Here is a 21,887-nt window from a genome sequence, read left to right on the forward strand (position 1 = left end):
ACACACACACACACACACACACACACACACACACACACACACACACACATACACACACAGAGGAGTACCACCAGGGAAGCCAGCAGGAGTGCACATGAGTAAACAGGAAACCTTTAGCAGCATTACACAGTAGAACCCTGATGAGAAAGCCTCAAGAGTGGGACACACAACACAATACCTGTTCAAAGAAATGCCAAGAAGTATGGAAACTGTCTAGAGCCCTGATTAAGGAAGAGGGGAAAAGAAGGAGGAATGCCCTTCCAAGGAAGTATCAAAAAAAAAAAAGCAGAAAACCACTGAAAACCCTGATCAGCAAAGTTCCCAAGGGAACAGAAGACCACCTAGTACACTGATTGGAAATCCCAAAGAATCAAGATCAACCAACTAGTGTTGTAAAGAAGCAAGCTCCTTGGGAGAGAGGGTAGGGGTGGGAGGTGGAGTGCAGACTTCATCCAAGGCGTCTTAAGGAAGGACAAAAATCATCTAAAGCTCTCTTCAAGGAAAACTTAGGATGTACAGAAGACCACTTAGTGGTAGACCACTTAATCAAGGAAGCCTCATGGGCAAGAAAAGTTTCCCTGATTGAACAGCTAGAACCCTAATTAGGGAAGCCTCAAGGGAGAGAACTAAGGATAGCCTGGTTAAGGGCACTCAACTGTAGAACTCTTAATGGGACATTTAATGCCTGCCAGAACACTGCCACAGCTAGGAAAGTAGAGGTAAGCAGCAGGAATCAAGAAAAGTAAGGTCAGAACTAAAGAGGGCTTTGCCATCACCAGTCTTTGTAATGACCAACTATGACTCCAGAGAACTAATGATGAAACATGATATCTACCACCTGACAAAGAGGTGGGGGACTCAAAGTGAAGATTGAGATGCACATTGTTCTATGTACCTGAAATATTGATTTGATTTGCTTAACTATACTTATTTATTAAAATAATTTTTTTAATTGGGGAGAATTTGGAAAGAAAGGGGGAAATAGAGATGATAATAACACTTTCCTCCAAAAAAAAGAAAAAGAAGAGGATGAAAATAAGATTATTGTAAAAGCACTTTTAAATGAACAGAAGTAGGTCTTTAAGAAGGAGAGAAAGACAAGTAAGAAAGTTTTTAAATTGACACATGGAATTCATACATTTTTTAAAAGAAATACACATTATATGTAATGGAGATGCAGGAAATTCATAAACAATATTTTTCTCTTCAATTTTGTATATAGAAATTCTCACATATAATAAGTTTGAAAACTAAGGAAAAATATTATTAATAGAAGATGATACTATATTTGAGCTTTGAAGGAAACTAGGAATTATAACAGATTATGGCAGTCAGTGCAATGTCATGGAGGCAGGAGACAAATGTTCCAGTTTAGGTGAAACTGAAAAGTACAAGAAAGAGAATAATGTATCCTAAGCGTGGAGAAGCATGTTACTGCCAGACATAAAGGCTTTAAATACCAAACAAAAGAGTTTGGCATTTATCATATAAGCAAAAGGATGTTTCTGAAACATGTACATAATTACATTTAAACTATGCTACACAATGGAGTATAAAATAAATTCCCTATGGTGAAATAAAGGGTGTTTTATAGGGGGAAAAAGAGATTCCTTTTGAGATACAGAAACAATTCAATAAATGTACAATTGGAAAACAATAAAAATGAAAATACTTTTGAGAATCAGATTGAGGTAAAGCCATGGAAGGGAATACAAGGAAGGGTTCTTCCCACTCATTTGCAGCATCAAGCAGGGCTGTTCTTAGGCCAAGATATGAAAAAAGGAAGTGACTCAATGACTCTGAGGGGGAGGGAAATTCCAGATCCTTGAAGCAGGGCACATAAAAGAATAACCTCCAGCTGAGAGAGGACACTAGGCAAGGCCAGGGAGTAGGAGGCCAAATTTACAGGAACAAAGTGAGTGGGTGGGAAACTAGTTGAGTAAAAGGTCAGAGAAGTAAGGTAGGGTAAAGTCATGGAGACTTTTCCAAGTAGTAAAGAAATTTCAAAAAAGATCAGCATTTGGACATAAATCCAGTCCAGTGACAAGGAAAAAAGAGATTGAATTCTATTTTCTGAAACAAAAGAATTTTGTTCTTGTCCCTAGAATATCTAGTTTCAAGTACTATCTCTGGCACAGACTAGTTAATACAGAGCAAACAACAACAATTCAGTGCCCCCAAGGAACTCAATAGGGTTATAAATTAGAAAGCAGCAACTGATTGTCAATAAATGGTATTTCCACAGAAGGAGTTCTATACATTGATGAAATCTCAGGTGTTGACATCTTTTTAAAAATTCATGTTATTGGCATCTTAGTGAAAAACATAGTATGCCAAAAAATAATGGATTAAGCCTTTTAAAATAATTTTCCATGCCCCCCTCCTTCCCTTTAAGTGCTTTAAAAATAATATTTTAAACCCCTTCCTTTCCCTCAACATTAGCAAATGGTTAAAAGAAAAATGGCAACAATTTAGTTCAAAATGAAAAAGTGATGATAATCAGAAAGAGGGGGAAATTACAGTCTGCCATCATGTTAAAGCATATTGGCCACTGTTTGAGTTCAATACTCAGCAGGAGAGGATTTAGGGGCTCAGCATGAAGACCTTCCCAGCTGGAGGGACATCCCAGCAGAGCTACTAGCCAAAGTAAACTCCAACACAGCATCATACCTTCACATGGAGTGGACAACATGAATGTGAAGGCTAGCTTTCCACAAAATCCTATCCCATGTGGATAAAGAACCAGAAGTCAGGGTAGAGTTGACCTCTAAATGATGGTGATCTTTTCATTCTAATTTAGTTTGAAAATTTTGTATTAATCAGTAAAGCAGAGAGCCTTTGAGTCATTATATATATATACACACGCACACACACACACACACACACACACACACACACACACAATGGCTATCACTGTAAAGCTCAAGTTCTTGGGGGGGAGAATAAAGAAGATTTAAGAAACAAATGAAATCATGAAAATTTCACTGACAAAGGTCCTGATTTTGCAGATCATTTCTCCTAGTGAGGAAAACCCTAAATTAATTGATAATTATCATGGTTTTCTAAGTACATGAACTATACTTTCTGTATTTATTTTATAAGTTACAATACAATGCAAGGAATGAAGCAAAAGATAATTTTGAGGATATACACAAACAGAAAAAAACAATGAGTAAGTCATATAACATAAATAAAAGCCAATGCTTAATATCCATGGACCCCTAAGATATCAAAAGGATGATACAGCCCAGTCCGAGAGGATTTCTGGAGAAAAAAATGGAAAATCACACAGGATAAGAAGGGATGAATAGGTGTCAATCAAATCAGAAGAAGAAATGAACATATGAATGAAATCACAGATCAATGCATCAACATAAAATAAAATTAACTTCATTACTATCATTACAGCTGACGTTTATTCATTGCTTTATGCCTGCAAAGTATTTTATTTACATTATCACATAATCTTCACAATAACTTTGTGCTATTATTATCTCCATTTTACAGATAGGGAAATTGGCTCAGGAAAGCTTAATTACTTATCCGTGGTCACTTGTTAGTGACTGTCAAGGGCAAGTGACTGACAAATAGTCAACCAATAGGTAGCATTCAATATTTACTAGGAGATTATCTATAGATAAATAATTAAAACGAGTGATAGAAAGTGGGAGGACATAAGAAACATGTCACTTACCCCAATCCCCAACCCTCTATGAAAGCAATAATTGCAAAAAGCATTTAAATATGAGAATTGACATTCATCTGAAAATGCATATTTGAAAAAAATTGACATTTGTGCTGAAAAATATTAAGTGCTATACATATAAAAATTATTATAAATTATCATGCAAGTAAGCATATGTTCATAGGTAGTATTTAGGCCACTGATTTCAAAGCACTCATAATGAAGCATTTCTCATGCCACAAATGTGGCAATACTTGGTTTTGATCACATCAATCATGTATACTTTGCCTCTCTCCCTGTATAACGATCCCATCTCACATGGTGCTGCCCTCCCAAACCATCATAATATTATAAAATTAAGATTCTACCCAGCAATACCTCCCATTAGCTACCAGATATCCATGAACCCAGATGCCTCTAAGCATAGCTTTAATTTGCCCACGGACATGGCTAAAGACCAAAAAGGCTAGCCCCCAAAATTAATAAGTAGATGAAAAGTCTCAGGCCCAGCTAGCTCTTTCTTTTACCTCTCCACACTCAAGATAATCCTGCCTCATTTTATATTCTAGTGTTCAGTGATTTTCTATGTTCTCCAAGCCCTGCCCCAAACACTACCCCCATTCAGATAAAGCACTGATATAATATTACTCACATTTACTTCAGTGATATCACAGTCTTTGACCTTCTACCAAGATACTGCACTGACAGAAAATAACTAGATCCCTGAAGACAATACTCTGACATGCAAATATAGAGCATTAACATTGAGCATGTCTACTTCCATTGAACCAAGAGAACCCAGTAAACTTTGTGAAGCATGACTTTCTCTATGGACATAAATATGGAAGCCTTTGATACAGATGAGGTAGAGGAGATACTAATCTATCTAATTAATCATGGTTTTGGGGAAGATAATATGTTATAGCAGAAAGAATTCTAGTTCCAGATCTATCACTAATGAGTAGTGGAATTTGTGAACTTAGACAAATCATTCCACTTTCTTAGAATGTAGCAGCTTCATCTGTGAAATGATATTTCTTTGATAAAATGGGCTATTTGGACTATTTCAGGATTGGAAATAACCACTAAGTAAGGTTCTCAGAGTAAATAAAGGGCATCATTAGAAAACAGCTCTTTTAGTATTTTAATTGGGACTATGACCATCCCTCCCTAGGTCTTTCCTACCTACATGAAATCTTATTGTTAGAGAGTCTAGATTGCTGATGATCCTCCAAACTCTGGCACCTAGAAAAAGAAGGAAGGAATGGAAGATGCTGTTGAATTATCACTGTCTTTGTGGCATTCATTTTATACCCTCAAAACTTAGGCATTTGTCATCTGAGACTAAGTTCTCTCACCAGTTATACAGCATGGTCTAGAAACCATTTAGCACAAGGGGAATACACCAGAGCCACATGGAGAAAGATCCAACACTCAAACCTTATAGCCATAAAGAAGTGATAGAATGAGATACTGCCTTTTCTTCCTCCAAAACAAAGTGTTGTCTTCTCCCTCTACCCCACTTAAAATTTAAACTTCTTAAGTACAAGGGCTATCTTGTTGGGAGTTTTTTGTTGTTCTTGTATCCCTTAAGCATAGCATCGTACCTCAAATACAGTATTAAATTTGTTGCTGTTCAATCACTTATTCAATCAATCACTGATTTATTCACTCATTCAATAAGATTCCAGAATAAAAGAGCTGAAAAACTTATCTCAAACATGAATTCATGTATCCCAGTGTTTTTGTGTGATGGCCACCAACTGAAGGGAAAAGCCTAGTACCCTCTTTGTGTCTACTGTTCTCAACTCCCACCTTTTCAAATAGTCCATTCAAACCCTGATTATTAGTAAAATGTAATGGAAATAGCAATGAACTCCGAAGTCAAGTCAGACTTGGGTTTGTAATTTTACAACCAACATCTAAAAGTTCTGAAGTTAAAAATGAATCATAATAACTTTTTTGAACTTCAGTTTCTTCATCTCAAAAATGTGCATGTTTCTACAAGATTGTTGTGAGGCTTAAATAAGATGTGTCCAATGTTAACTATTTTGTTAACTCTTATTAATATCTCTCTATCACCTACACTTACACAGACTAATATAATGTAATATAACTGGAATGACTCCTTGCATGGCCCTTAATTATGTTCAATTTTGTCCTAATAATATCATATCTTGTATTTATCTCAACGATGCTCCATCCTATTGATTATTCTGGTTACTCTCCATTAGGTCCCAAGGAAAAATTGCTATTCTTAATGCTTTATTCTTTAAAACATTACTTTCTATCTTAGAATCAATACTATGTATTGGTTACAAGGCAGAAGAGTGGTAAGGCTAGGCAATTGATGTCAAGTATATGAGGCCACATTTGAACCCAGGACCTCCTGTCTCTAGGACTGGATCACTATTCACTGAGCAACCTAGCTGCCACAAGGATCTAGACGCTTACCTTAGAAGGGTACTAATATCCAGCATCCAATCATAATTAATCTACATATATTCAACTACCCACCTAATCCCAAAACAGACAACAAAAGCTCCATTAGCACCTTAGGCAAAGTACTTATGCCCCAGGATGACCCTATGGGTGAAGAACTGAACACTGGAAAATTTAGTCCCATTCATTCTGTGGACATTACATTGAATTTTGATTTGGAAGGTCTCTTTTTTTTAACCCTTACCTTCTGTCTTGGAGTCACTACTGTGTATTGGTCCCAAGGCAGAAGAATGGTAAAGGCTAGGCAATGTGGCTTAAGTGACTTACCCAAGTCACACAGCTAGGAACTGTCTGAGGCCAGATTTGAACCTAGGTCTGGCTCTCAATCCACTGAGCCACCCAGCTGCCCCCAGGTCTCTTTTTAAAGGCAAGACAAACCAGTTTTCTATAGGCTGAAACTAATACCACTTAAATAGTGGCATTTGGCACAAGAACTCCACTGGCACAATTCAAAATCTCAGAATCAGAAAGGGATATCAGAGGCCATTTACTCTAACTGATAAGTTATAGGAAGAGAGGACATTGGAAGTCATACAGTTCCAATCCCCTCATTTTATAGAAGAAGAACTAAGGCCAAGAAAAGTCAAGTGATTACCTATGGTCACACAGGTTCATAAGTAACACAGCCAGGATTAATGCCAAATTTAATACTTATTTCAATTGTACCTAATACAGTTCTCTTCCCAAAAGTCTTACTGTCTACACACACATACAGGGATGTGGCAAAATTGGGACATTAATGCATTGCTGGTGGAGTTGTGAACTGATCCAACCATTCTGGCTGGCAATTTGGAACTATGCTCAAAGAGCTCTAAAAGACTGCCTGCCCTTTGATCCAGCCATAGCATTGCTGGGTTTGTACCTGAAAGAGATCATAGATAATAGACTTATACAAAAATATTTATAACCGCACTTTTTGTGGTGGCAAAAAACTGGAAAATGAGGAGATGCCCTTCAATTGAGGAATGGCTGAACAAATTTTGGTGTATGCTGGTGATGGAATACTATTGTACTCAAAGGAATAATAAACTGGAGGAATTCCATGTGAACTGGAAAGACCTCCAGGAATTGATGCAGAGTGAAAGGAGCAGAACCAGGAGAACATTGTACACAGAGGCTGATACACTGTGGTAAAATCTAATGTAATAGATTTCTGTACTAGCAGCAATGCAAATACCCAGGACAATTATGAAGGATTTATGGAAAAGAATGCTACCCACATTCAGAGGAAGAACTGCAGGAATAGAAACACAGAAGAAAAACAACCGCTTGAACATGGGTTGATATGGACATGGTTGGGGATGTGACACTAAATTACCACGCAAATGCAACTATCAATAATATGTAAATAAGTCTTGATTAATCACACATGTTAAAACCAGCGGAAATGCACATTGGATATGGGGGCGGGGGGGTGAAGGGGAAAGTAAAAACAAGAAACATGGAACCATGGAAAATCTTTCTAAAAAAATAAAATATTAAAACTTAAAAAAATAAAATAAAATAAATAACAAATTTTGCTAATTGTATGAATTATTAACATTATCAAAATTCTTCTCCATCTTTGGACCTTCCCTTTTTCATTTCTTGCTTGACCACCCTTTATCCAACTACTTTGAGCCAGAAGAGTCTATATATTTGTCACAGATACTGTCATTTGGCTCTTGTCCATTTGTATATAATCAATTAATGCCAAGTGGTACAAGGGAGACAACTCTGTGGAACCCACAAAACACACTCCATCCCCTTGATGCTACTCTCTTCCCAAACAAAATATCCCTCAGATACCTTGTAGGCTTTTTTCAGATTAATTAAAATTAAATTCTCCTAGATTACATCAAATAAGAAATGCAAAGATATATCAATTCATGCTTTAGGCTGCAATCTATCAGAAAATGAATCTCTACAATCAGGACCTCCTAGGCATCATATAAATTATTGTACCCTTACAGCTTATGTACTCATCCACCCACCCCAAGGAACAAGCATCACCAATAACTTGGCATGAATTCTATGGTATTTTTGCACTCAGAAGCTATTCACTCAATAGCATGATGAGCTCAGCAATTTGAATCTCACTTTTGGAAATCTGAGGGTTTTTGTGCTCACAAGAATAAGGTCCTTTGAGTGGGGGAATCCATGGCTATACTTAATGTGAGATGTTAATTTTTTAAAATCTCCTAGACACATCTCTTCTTTTTTTCTCCTTTGCTATAAACATCCTCCAGGTGAACTAAACGCACTGTCTCCACCTCTATTAAGGGACAACTTCCAAGAAAAATTATGTCCTTCTGTCCCCTAGCATCATGTAGTTGTCTATCCAAAAGAAAACTAGGAAACCTCATGAGAGCTATTCGACATCTACAAAATGGAGCATTGAGCCTGTTTATTTATATTTGGGAATGAGAAAAAGTTACACATTTCTGAAATATGTTACTGATATAATTGCTCGGCCACAAACTTGATCAGCTTGATCTAATGGCAGATTATTATAAACAAGACTATTGTCCAATGTATCACTGGCACAGTAACAGGCATTGTCTCATATGAAGAGGAGGAAAACTCTTAAATACTTCCAGATTTTCTAAAAAGACTTGTAAAAAATTTGTTTTGGCTTCAGTAAGGCATTCTTTACAAGCAAGCTTTTTATAAAAAAAAAGTCCATCCAGGTTTCTTTTATTAGATAAATTAAAGCAATGTTAGGCATTTATGGTATCTGATATATATTTAATCTTCTAATATTCTGGGATATTGATTTTGCAAAGTATCTACTGTGAATGAAGCAATAAACAAAGGCTGGTTAATAGAACTGCATCGATTTTTGATGGTGTATTTGTTTAAAAGAATCCACAGCCAAACCCTGGATTCCCAAGAATTCCAGACTATGCTAGTCCTTGAAATGGTAATTTTTTTTAAAACTACACTAAAGCAAAATTGTTTTAAAAAGGAGAAAAATCACTAAGTGTGAAACATCTGATTTTATTTTACATAAATTATTCAATTGTGGCCTTTCACTGGCTTTACTCTAATAATTCTACTATTTCACAACAGGAGAATCCACAGGTTTCTGAAATGTGTACATTTATGTTATTCAGGTAAAAAATATCATTCTTCCCAGTTCTCTATGAACTTTCTTTGCTAAATAACTTCAGAAATTTCATAATGTAGTTTTATCCTGGATGAAAACTAAATTAAATTAACTTAAATGTATTACTTCTATAAGACAAATACTTGTTTAGGAGAGATATTAAGAAAAGAAAATAGGAATGATGAGTATCATTAAGATAATTAATTATCCCTCAAAGATTATATTCCATCAAACTTAAATGTCTAAATATTCTCTAAAATGTTTATTTTTGCCACTACATTTTGTGTAAATCCTCATTCTTAAATAGGTTCCTGACTGGTCCTAAGGAGATATACTAAGGCTCATAAAAGGAAGGATGGAGGTAGAATAGCATGCAACAAGAAACCATAAATGCAACATAGAATAGAATCATCTGGATCAGACAGTCCTGCTGTGTTCCATCTACACATACTAGTCTAGCTCACTGATGGCTCCTAAGTATTAAGCAAAGGTGATTTATTTCTTGACACTACAGAGAACTTGAAGTGGGTTAAGATGAAAGGCACAAATAATGATTAATGGGTTTGGAAAATGAGACCTATGATGAAAACCTTAAGGAACTGTGGCTGTTTAGCCTAAAGTATAGAACCCTTAGGGGTGGCTTATTAATGTAAAGAATTTAGGTTAGATGTTAAGAATAACTTCCTGGTCTTAAGCTTATTAAATCCTGGAATGTGCTACTAATACTTTTTTCTCTACAACATCATTTATCAAGTCCATTCTTTCCTCTCTATTCTAGTAGCCACTATATTAATTCAGGCTTTGTTCATTCTTCCTAAATTAATATAATCCCTTAAACAGATTATCACTTTTAGAACTGTCCTACTTAAGCAGATTCATTCTGCTATACAGAATAATTTGTTACAGATATCACTCTGATCATAATGTATCTCAATAGCTGTTGTACCTGACTTATGAAAAAGAACTAAATCTTTGACTAAACTATTCCTAACTATAGCATTTCTTTTAGTTTTGTACATAGCAGTCTCTTAATAAATATATGCTGTGTTTGTAATTCCTTTTGTTTTGAAGGTCATCATTTTTATCTCTTTCAGAGTTTCTATATATCATAAGATCATAGATTTAGGGCTGGAAGGAAACTTAGATGTAATCTATTCAGTGGTGTCAAATGCAGAAAGAAACAGTCTACTAAACCTAAATTCATACGTAAGAATTCCTGCAGGCAGCACATTGGCTTAGAAAACTACATATTAACATTATCTGTATTGTTGTATTTTTATTTTGTTAAATATTTCCCAATTACATTTTAATCTGGCTTAGCTGCTCTCCTTGTGGAGAGCATGTTTAACACCTTTTGATTTAGTCCGTCTTCCTCATTTTACAAATAAGGGAGCATAACTGTCAAAGAATTCCTTCATCTAATTATGCTATGCTGACCCTAGAATATTAGAACTAAAACGACTCTACTCCAAAATAAAGTTTCCTTCTTTTTACCATCCAGATTAGAAATCCAACATTTCATTACATCTCTGAAGTCTTTTTAACTGACAAAGTGGGACAAATGGTGATTAACCCCAAGTCTATTCCATCTAAACATGCACGTTTTTAAGATCCCTTCTTTATTCTCCGTTTTGTATGTGAATATATTTTTAGTCCTCTTTAAATAAGTGATATTTATTTCATTCAATCATCAAGTATTTACCAAAAATTAATTATCACCTAGAGTTCTACTATAAGTCAACAATTGTGTATGAAACACCTATGATGTGCCAGGCACAGAGGATACAGAGATAAAAATTAAACTACTCCAGTCCTCAAGAAATTTATAATCTATGGGAAGGATTACATTTTAATTACAAGAAAAACAAAAGAAGTTATGATTTGGCCACTGCTCTCAAATCTAGCAAAGTCTCAATTATATACATATAAAATAATTGGGAAACAAGTAAACAAAAATTGCATTGTGCCACATATAACTACGATAGGAATTCCAAGAAGTATAGCATTGTAGACTGCAGTGGTCAAAAGCAATGCAGCCTATAATAATCAGGGAAAGCTTAATGGAGGAAATGAAAGGAGGTACATGTTGAAATACATTAAGGATTTAGAAGACAGAAGGGAGGCCATCCTTGGCATTCAGGAGACTTGCATGATTGATTATGTTTCCATGTAGATTTTTACATATATATTAATTTTTATGTCAATGAAATCTATCCTTAATTGTAACCTCCTTGAAAGTAAGTACTGGGTCTACCTTATCTTATATGATGTCTGTCTATATGCTAATATTGTTGTCTTTTGAATAAAAGTGCTAGAACATAATTTAATAGATTTGTTTGTGTGTTTGTGTGTGTTTGTGTGTGTGTAGCACATAACCAGTAAGCCATACATTATTCTGCTTAGCCACTCTTTCCCAACCTGAAAGTAGGTTTCATTGACCTGAAACAATTTTTTTTAAATCCCTTTGATATGGGCACTTGGTCAAATTTACAAGTATCAGATATCTTTTAAATGGCTGAGACATAAATATACAAATGACCAGTGCACCATTCAAAGTATCAAGTTAACAAATTCTATGCTTATTTCAACTATGCTGTAATTGGCTAAAACATTTGAGGAACTCTTTTTGGAAACAGCCATGAAGAGTCTAAAGCATTTAAAAGTGCTTAAGAGTGGCAAGTCTTGATCTTTTCTGCATAGATTTAATTTTAGAAAAAGTCAAAAGTCATTTGAAGCCAAATCTTTATGATAAAAAATGCTACTCCTATTTTGGATTTTAAAATGAGATATTAGTATTTAGAGTTAAAAGAGATTATTTAACTCTAAAATTATTTTACAGATGAAGAAACCAAGGTAGTATGAAGCTAAATATCTAGAATGTCTGGATTATTTTTAAAATGTGTTATCATATATGTTTTATTTTATTTTTATTTATATTGTTAAAATTTCCTAAAAAACATTTTAAACTGTTCAGCCACATTCAGAAGTGTTGGTGGGCCACATGTGGACCACAGGTACATGTTTGACACCTCTGAACTAAATGCCCCCTAAAGTTCTTTCCAATTCTAAATCTGTGATCTCAGTACCAAAACAAAACAAAAAACACAATCTAGTTACAACTAGTCAAATTTCTTAAGTGGACCATGCATGTTTTAAGAAATCCATGCAATAATATAGACATTTTTCTTCAAGGCAAAATGGTCTGCATCCAGGGAAAGATTAGAAAAGGTTGTGGGCATCAGCTTTCTCATTTCTTTGTTTGTTAAATAAACCATGTTAGGCATTAATGCTCTATGAGGACAATTTCCTTCATTTCTAGGAGACAAGATGCCTGGGTTCAGATTAGATCTTCCTCAGGCTGAAGAAAGGGTGATGTTTGGGTCACAGCTGATTCTCTGAAGTTCTCTTTAACAAGGTTCTAGGAAACTACGTTTTGGCATCTTAACATCTGCCCCTGTACTTTGACTTCAAGGAAATTGAGCAAGTATCCTCTCCATTGGCAGGAACCCAATAACATGCAAACATGTTCTCTTACATATGCTTGGTTTTCTCCCTCTTCCCCAGCCCCACTTGCATCCTTTCTCTGTCTGTACTGATCAATTCCCACTCTAGGGAAGAAAGGCTCTGGGCACAGTCAACCAGTGGTAATAATGAACACTTTAATGGGCACTTTATCTTCATATTTAACAGAAAGGAGATACTTAAAGGTGGAGGAAGGGAAAAGATCTTTTTTTTTGTCATGAATTTTCACAGCTCTGATTCCTGGGCAAGGGAAACCAAAGAATCTTCTTTTTCCTTCCTTCCAGATCTTGGCAGAAGCATTCAGATTTAAGGCCATAAAAAAGCATGCTGTCAGTCATGTAATTCTTTTATTTCCTATTTCTCTGTGCTCTCAATTGCCTTAAATTCTACATTATAAAGGAAAACATTTGAAATAAATACTAGTAGCATCCCTTTTGGCCTTCAGAATGTGTTTGTGTTTTTCCTCTTTTGAGATTTTTAGCTCAAGGATCTTATTGATAATAGAATTAGAAACTGTAATTTCTAATTCAAATGATTTTCTTTGCCAACTTTTATGCCTATTTCCTATTTTTCCCTTTAGCAAGCTACAAGGAAAAATTCTCACTTACTGAATGATCTGACATTCAGGCATTCATGCATGTATTCATTCAATCCATAAGCATTGCTATAAGGCCAAGAACTCTACCAGGTGTTGGAAATAAAGACAAAAATAAAAGTCATTAATTTAAAAGAGTTTCTATTCTATTGAAACAGTACTTCCGTCAAAAAAAATCAACTAAAAAAGAACCCAAAATTAAGTACCAGATAATTTTGGAGGGAGAATTAGGAAATGCTTCTTGTGAGAGGTAATAGTTGATCTGAGTCTTAAAAGAAGCTAAAGATTATAAAGAGCCAAGGTATTTCAGGTATGAGGAACAAGTTATGGATCAAGATAGGAAAATATAATGTTTATGTGGGAAATATCAAGAAGGTATATTGTGAAAAGTAATGTGCAACGAGCTGGAAATAGTAGACAAAAACCATTGTGTGAAGGATTTTAAATGGCAAATATATTTTGTTCTATATCCATTCAAAGCAGCAAGGATCTACTAAAGCTTCTTGAACAAGGAAGTCTTGTGGCCTAATCATTCTAATATTATTTTGATTCAACTTCATCCCTAAGTTTCAGTAACAAATAACATGATGAAAACTCTTTTGCAAAGGAACAATGCTCTAGTTATTTCATGAATTTAAATACTTCCAGTAATGATCTTTTTACCCCAATCTAATTTTTTCTTTCCTTCCTAGGGTTTCCTCTCATGTGATTCTACCATTTCTCCTTTGGTTAAGAGAATACTAGACACAAAGATACAGGAACTAAGATTATGTGTCAATTTCCACTTACTAATATGGCCATGAATAAGTTATAAACTCTCTGAGCTTTATTTTTTTTACCTGTAAAATTTATATTGGTACCACGCTATTTATATCATAGGGTTATAATGAGGCACAAGGGTAATAATGCAGGTAAAGTGCTTTTTTAACTATGCAGTATGATATAAACATAAGCTTACGTTACTAAGCGCATATCTCCTTTAGTTAAATTGTTCACTTTTCCACAGGTATCAAAATGCTTTTTAAAAGACTATTGTTCAAAAATGCATAAATGTAACTAAAGACTTTTAGGGACTCTATGTTACCACAAAGGTAAAATACAAATATCTTAGCTTGGCACAAGGATAGAGAAGTGTCTTGCCTTAAGTCAAAGAGCTATTAAAATTCTGAAATCATTAAGATCTTTGCCTTCCCAATGCCTAGATATTACCTTGCACATTTACTTAAATGAGTTTAATTAATCTATTCATCCTATTCTAGCCTTGTATTTCTTATAAGCTATACCATGGAACTAGAACATCCTTGATATCCAGGTCACCAAAAAAATGCTTCTCTTCTATCAAGAAATTCCTTGAATTTCATTTTTTAATAAAATTCATAGATTAACAGGAATGGAACAAATGGTTCTCTCTACTCATCCTGTCCAAATATGACAATTCCCTGTAATTTATCACTTGTGCTATTTTTGCTATAAAATAAAGAATTCATCTTCTTTGTATGTCCATTCAATATTGAGCATTAATTATTAAAACACAGTCCTGAGGCCCTTGCCCTAACTCCCTCCAGGGCTTTGGAAAGTGTTCATCATAGCATCTCAAAGAAACAGGTTCTTCATGAAGATTCCCAATGACAACACACTTCCAGAGTCCTCAAAAAGGAGAATCTATTGTCAACAAGTCCTTAAAAGAAGGCAAACTGGCATGGCAGTGTCAGTTTTGGCACAATTATTTTACCATTCATGAAAAATCCATCTGTATGACTGGCTACAACTACACTGGCAGACAAGGAATTGCAAGGAGGCACAAATATTTTTTTTAAATCTTTGTAGGGCACATCTTGAATAGGAGTGAAGGTTTTCCAAGAACACATTTTTTTAAATGCTTGTGAAATAAGAGGCTTTTTTCCTCTGCTTAAGGAATTTCAGGCATCAAAGAGCAAATGGAATGGGGTACTTTGGGAATAAGGGGAGCTTTTGCACCCTGACAACATCCCATCACATAAACAGCTACATTTCTGAGTCTACACATAAGCTGACTTTTTTGAGTTTAAGTCTGGTAACCATCTAGATCAGGGGTTGGCAATGTATGGTTCTCGAGCCATATCTGGCTCTTTTGAGGGCCAGATATGGCTCTTTCTGCAGGAGCCATAAAGTCAATTTTTATTCAGGCGCTGTTACAGGAGCATGCACTGTGAGCACTGTACAGCTCTCACGAAATTACATTTTAAAAAATATGGCGTTGATGGCTCTCACGGCCAAAAAGGTTGCCAACCCCTGATCTAGATTAATTTCTGTTCCTCTTTAGAAGGAGATCCATTTGTGCATTCATATAAAATGAATATTCATGAATATTAATGATGAATAAAATATCAAGCACTTAAGAAGCAGCATTATATAGTAGGCATAGTACCAGACTTGGATTCAAGAAGACCTGGGTTCAAATCTCATTTTGGATACTTGCTGTATTACCCTTGCCAAGATATTTAATCTCTCCATGCCTTCATTATTTCATTTGTAAAATGATGGAGTTGAACTCAATGCCAATAAGGTCCCTTCTAAGCTTCAAATCCATAACTCTATGATCTACTTACCAAGTATGCAAATAACTGTATTAGGAGCTAGGGACCTAGGAGGGATATAAAGTTTAGTAAGAGATAGTGCCTGCCTTCAAGGAGTTTATAGTCTGAGTTATATTCTCATTATTGGTCTAGCAAAATATCTAATGGTATTAAAGAAGAGGAAGAGAATCTATTAATCCTATTCTCACATTACTCAGCTTCCTCAGCTGTAAAATAAGGAGTTCAAAAAACAATTAAGGGGGTGCCTGGGTAGCTCAGTGGATTGAGAGCCAGGCCTAGAGACAGGAGGTCCTAGGTTGAAATCTGGCCTCAGACACTTCCCAGCTGTGTGACCCTGGGCAAGTCACTTGACCCCCATTGCCTTAAAAAAAACAATTAAGGTACCTCCTATTCCTTACAAGGTAAGAGATATTTTTAGTAATACTCCAATTAAGGATATGTCATCAGTGCAGATACACTCTCCATCAATTCAGACAGCCTCCTTTCCATACTCTTTCATCCTGAGTTATTCTTATGGATAGTCTCCTACAAATTCTCTGCAGATTGTTGATTCAAGGTGATGGAGACCTTTCTGCACATCTCTTAACACTGGGTAGATACCAGTCTGTATCCTGCCTCTAATATTCTAATTTAGAACTATTTCATTTGAGTTTTCATTGTATCCCCAGCAATGGGTACAGTGCCTGGCACATAATACAATTCTAGTACCTTGAAAGTGCTTTAAATGTAAAAGACTCTTAAATAGTTGACAGAGCAGAACTGAATGAATTGTAGAGTACTGGCCTAAGTGCAGCAAGAGATAAAACATTTAAGAAGTCTTTGTTCTCAAGGATCTTACAGTCTATTAGGAGGCTGTGAAATATACACATAACTGAAACATAAAATAAGACAAAATGAGTGCATCAAAGAAATGCAAACAAAGTTGTACAGCAGGTTTGGGGTTGGGGCTCATTACCAAACATAGAGATAATCAAAGGCTTCTTGGAGGAATTGGAATGTGAAGTAGGTTTTAAGAGCTGGGTAGAAATTCGAGAGCTAAATAAAGAGAGGATATTCTAAGTAGAGGGAAATGAAATAAGCAAAGGCATGGAGGAAGGAAAGTACTAGGCATGTTTGAGGGTCATCTACTTTTATGGAACTTTGAAGTATACAGAAAAAAGTAATATGAGAAAAAGCCAGAATTGTAACAATCACCAAATTGTGGAGTCTATTAAAAGTCAGGCAGAGGTGCATGAATAATATGTAGGCAATACTGAGTGTTTTCTAAAGATTAGCTACAGAAGTATCCATGGGGTGACTTCTGACTCCTTCCCTCAATATTGACATTACTAAACTGAAAAATGAATTTGCATTTATTGCTTTTACAGTAATCATAAACCAGATGATCACATTTAGTCTAATTAATCTTCTAGGTAGTAACTGTAACTATGATCTTTAAAAAAGTTAGTCCCAGTTGAGAAATTAACAATTTATAAGCATAACAATAGCTAAGAAGTATATTAATCTCATTAGTATGTTAGAATTTAATAGCAACTATTTGAGAGCTTCTACTTGAGGAATAAAATTTCTGTAATCTAGGGGTGCTGTGACTCATGCAGTAGGCAATGAACTGTATTTACTTGGAATGGTGAGTGCACGACTTGCGTTGTTTATCCTAAAGAGATAACAGACAGACAACTTTGGCACATCCAGGAGTTACTTGATTCTGTTAAGATTTATATTCACTACAGGTTCCTCAGAGTTTTATGATAAAGATAGGTTCCATTGATTTATCTTTAAGTCTCCTCCCAGAGTCAGTGTGATGGCAGTAGGCTAGTAGTTATAGGATTAATTAAAATGCTTGAAAATGTGTCCTATCTTAACCTTGTTTTAGAATTTATTAACCCATAGCAAATATTACCAAAATGCATGCTTCTAACATACTCTGAACATGTGATTCTGTTACTTATTTATGTTAATTAATTGTCAAAACCTATAAAACAAACTGATGAATATCTAAATGGAGTCTTTGCCACAGGCTGGCCATGGTGAGACCACTGACTGTATTTACCCACAAATAAAGTTAGATCTTTATGGTCCAGAGATTTTTATTTCTTATAAAACCCCCAAAGTTTGCCTCGACATATTAGAGGATAGGATACCTTTCCTATGGATTTCAGGATAGCCTAACATTCAGACCAAAAAAGGCACAGTGAAGTCAAAGTAGGAGTTTAGGGGAAAGATAATGGGGCATGTAGAAGTATCGATGAGACACCCAGGTAAGTTGGTAGGCTTGGAACTTAAAAGACCTTCTTGTGTAAAGTTAACTCATATCTCTCTCTTACCTGTGATCCAATAGTTTCTTGGAAGCATCTTCCCAGTTGAGTTTTAGCAGCAACAGGATATACATGAGGAATGAGTTGCTGATGAGAGTATGTTGAATGTATTGTCTGAGTCTTCTGAATGGGAACTCCCTGGTAAGAGATCTGTGATTGACCTGGTTGACTTTCTTTCACCTTCTGGCCTGTGGAACCATCAATTCTTGAAACTTGATGTATTTGTACTGAGGCCTCTGGTGGATGTTTCACATGGATATTCACTATGTTTGGAGGAAATTTCACTGAAACAGGAAGAGAAAAATTATTGGCTATAGATCATAATAATAAATATTCTAAATATAAAATTTTTGATTAAGGTAAACAATTTGCCTACATTACATGAACAGTTTTCAAAAATCACAGCAAAGTACTTGATGTTAACAGTCATACACCTCAAATTTGCAATTACTCCAGAATAAAAAGCTTCTCTAAAATAAAGAGGCGACTGCAGAAATAAAACATAGCTTCTGACAGTATTACTTTAAAAGAAAGTTAAAGCCCACAAAAGATAGTTTGGGGGATGTCTTATATAAACCTATGATGTAAATGTGTGATTCAGCAGTAATTGGTAGGTAGATTATTGCAAAGGATCATAAAAGAGATTAAAGTTTCATTACTTGTAAGTTTCTCATAGATATAGTTTCTGCTGTGACAGCAATTTTAATATTTTTCTTTCACTCTAAAAATAGAAAGTTCCAATTTCCTATATCATAGTCTTATAGTAACTAGTGAATTTCTGTTGTGCTTCTCATGACATTTTGAAAAGCTAATAAACTGTATATCTTAAATTTGTAACAAGACTTGTACTCAGTAATTTTGAAAGAAAAAATCACTAATGCTCTCAAATTTCATGAAGGGAATTTGCATCTTTGAGACAGTACCAGGTTTTTTGGTTTGTTTTCAATAACCTCTACTTACCTTCTCTCTTAGAATCAAAACTAAACATTGGTTCTAAAACAGAAGAGCAGTAAAGTCTAAGCAATAGGGATTAAGTGACATGCTCAGGGCCACCAAGCTAGGAAGTATCTGTGGCCAGATTTGAACCCAAGACCTCCCATTTCCAAGCCTGGCTCTCTTTCCACTGAGCCGGGTAGCTGCCCCTAGTAAGAGTTATTAATTAACGCAGCTTCTGAGCATTTAGAAGGAACATCAACTTTCAAAGACTGACTTTGGAGAAGAATGTGAGGAAAAGAAGGATCCATGACATTATCTAAGTGAAAGTTCTCATTTGAGAACATCAATTTCCCATTTATATACTAATTGACATTTCTCACAATGCCCAGAAATACTGGGTCATACAACTGGGATTAACTATGTAGAGGAAAATATTTACCTTTGACTCCTTGCTGGCCTGTCATAGTCAGAGGAAGAGTATGTGTAGAGTGGACAACGTGTGTTCCCAAGCCTTTGCTTGATTGCTGAGAATGCTGGTAGAGTTTAGGGGCATTAGCACCATGTACTGGGATCTGGCACAGCTTCCCAGTGTAATTTGGAGGGCACTGGCATTTGTCTCTTGAACTGCACTGACCTCCATTCATACATGGAAGGTGACAAATTACTGAAAAGAAAAATAACAAAATGAAAAGAATTGGTTATTTTATATCAGTGTCATACATGCAATACCGATATCATAAACAAAATTTTTGAACCCCAACTTTTAATAAAATCCTGAAATAAAAAGCTGTCAAAAATACAAAGAGATAGAAATGGTTTTGACCTATAAGGAATCTAGGACCTGGGCACAGAGAGGAAGAATATCTATTCACACACCTATATAACCAAGAGTATAAGGAAATCAATAGTAATTATAAAATGAGTAACATAGACAATAATGGTTATGGAGTGCTAGGAAGATGAGGGGTTGAGACTAAAGTTGTCTGATTAGTCAAGGAAGGTATTTTTAAGTTTGACCTTAAAGGAGAGGACTTGGAAAAGGGATTGGCAAGGAAAAGAACAGACAAAAACAAGGAGTTAAGGATGTGCATGGTGTATTAAGGTGAGTGAAGTTTTTGATCCCATAAGCAAAACTGGCTGAGTACAGAGGGTGACTAAAAAGGAAGTGTTTTGCTTTTTAGTTGACACTGAAAAGCATTATATAAGAACAATGTTTGGGACTGCTACTTCCCAAGACTTTGGGGGACTAGCACCTGAAAGGCACAAGAGGCTGGTACACCATCATCTGCTATTTCAGTTTTTGTTTCTGCAGATCAAAAAACATCTCCCCAAAGTTCATTACAATAGGTGCTAATTATAGCACGCTATCCAAGCCTATTTGGCATATTCTCAGTTTAAGGCAATGTGACATAGTAGATGGAGAAACAAAAGACCTTGGCTGAAGCTCTACTTATGTATTTAGTAGTTATGTGGACATAGGATAAGTCACTTATTACAGTAAGTTTCCAAAGGAACCTTTCTTTCCTCACTCATAAAATGGGGTCAATCCCACCTACAGCATATATCTCACAGGGTTGTTGTAAGATGCAAAGGGGATGATTTCCTGAATTAAAGTGTTTTGCAAACATTAATCTGAAATATAAAATGTCAAGTATTATAGCTAACTCTCCATGAAGCTGATAAATTAGAAGCCTTCCCAATAAGATCAGGAGTAAAACAAGGATGCCCATTATCACCTCTATTATTTAACATTGTACTAGAAACACTAGCAGTAGCAATTATAGAAGAAAAGGAAATTGAAGGTATCAAAATAGGCAAGGAGGAGACTAAGTTATCACTCTTTGCAGATGATATGATGGTATACTTAAAAAATCCTAGAGAATCAACTAAGAAGCTTGTAGAAATAATCAACAACTTTAGCAAAGGGGCAGGATACAAAATAAATGCACATAAATCATCAGCATTTCTATACATTTCCAACACACTAGAGCAGCAAGAAGTAGAAAGAGAAACACCATTCAAAATCACCCTAGACAATATAAAATACCTAGGAATATACCTACCAAAACAAACACAGCAATTATATGAAAACAACTACAAAACACTTTCCAAACAAATAAAACTGGATCTAAACAATTGGAAAGCCATTGATTGCTCATGGGTAGGATGAGCTAACATAATAAAAATGACAATTCTACTCAAATTAATTTACCTATTTAGCGCCATACCTATCAAGCTACCAAAAAACTTCTTTACTGAATTAGAAAAAACTATAACAAATTTTATTTGGAATAACAAAAGATCAAGAATATCAAGGGAAATAATGAAAAAAAATGTGAAGGAAGGGGGCCTAGCAGTACCAGATATTAAACTATATTATAAAGCAGCAGTCATCAAAACAGTGTGGTACTGCCTAAAAGACAGAGAGGAGGATCAATGGAATAGACTTGGGATAAATGACATCAGCAAGACAGTGTATGATAAACCCAAAGAGCCCAACTTTTGGGACATGAATCCACTATTTGACAAAAACTGCTGGGAAATTTGGAAAACAATATGGGAGAGATTAGGTCTAGATCAACATCTCACACCCTACACCAAGATAAATTCAGAATGGGTGAACAACTTGAATATAAAGAGGGAAACTATAAACAAGTTAAGTGAACAC

The 21,887-nt window shown here is 35.3% G+C and overlaps 1 protein-coding gene across 24 annotated transcripts in view; it reads right to left on the reverse strand.

Moving 5' to 3' along the window:
• LTBP1 (latent transforming growth factor beta binding protein 1) overlaps nt 1–21,887 on the reverse strand; it is a 481,657-nt gene that overhangs the window by 230,766 nt on the left and 229,004 nt on the right. For all 24 annotated transcript variants that reach the window (XM_044663664.1, XM_044663663.1, XM_044663682.1 and 21 more), the window contains 2 exons: nt 19,659–19,883; nt 18,293–18,567 (listed from right to left, as the gene is read on the reverse strand). In XM_044663664.1, coding sequence (XP_044519599.1) covers nt 18,293–18,567; nt 19,659–19,883 — 500 coding nt within the window. The remainder of the gene's footprint in view (nt 1–18,292; nt 18,568–19,658; nt 19,884–21,887) is intronic.

This window comes from Gracilinanus agilis, chromosome 2 (assembly GCF_016433145.1).
Source record: "Gracilinanus agilis isolate LMUSP501 chromosome 2, AgileGrace, whole genome shotgun sequence".
Classification (NCBI taxonomy): Eukaryota; Metazoa; Chordata; class Mammalia; order Didelphimorphia; family Didelphidae; genus Gracilinanus; species Gracilinanus agilis.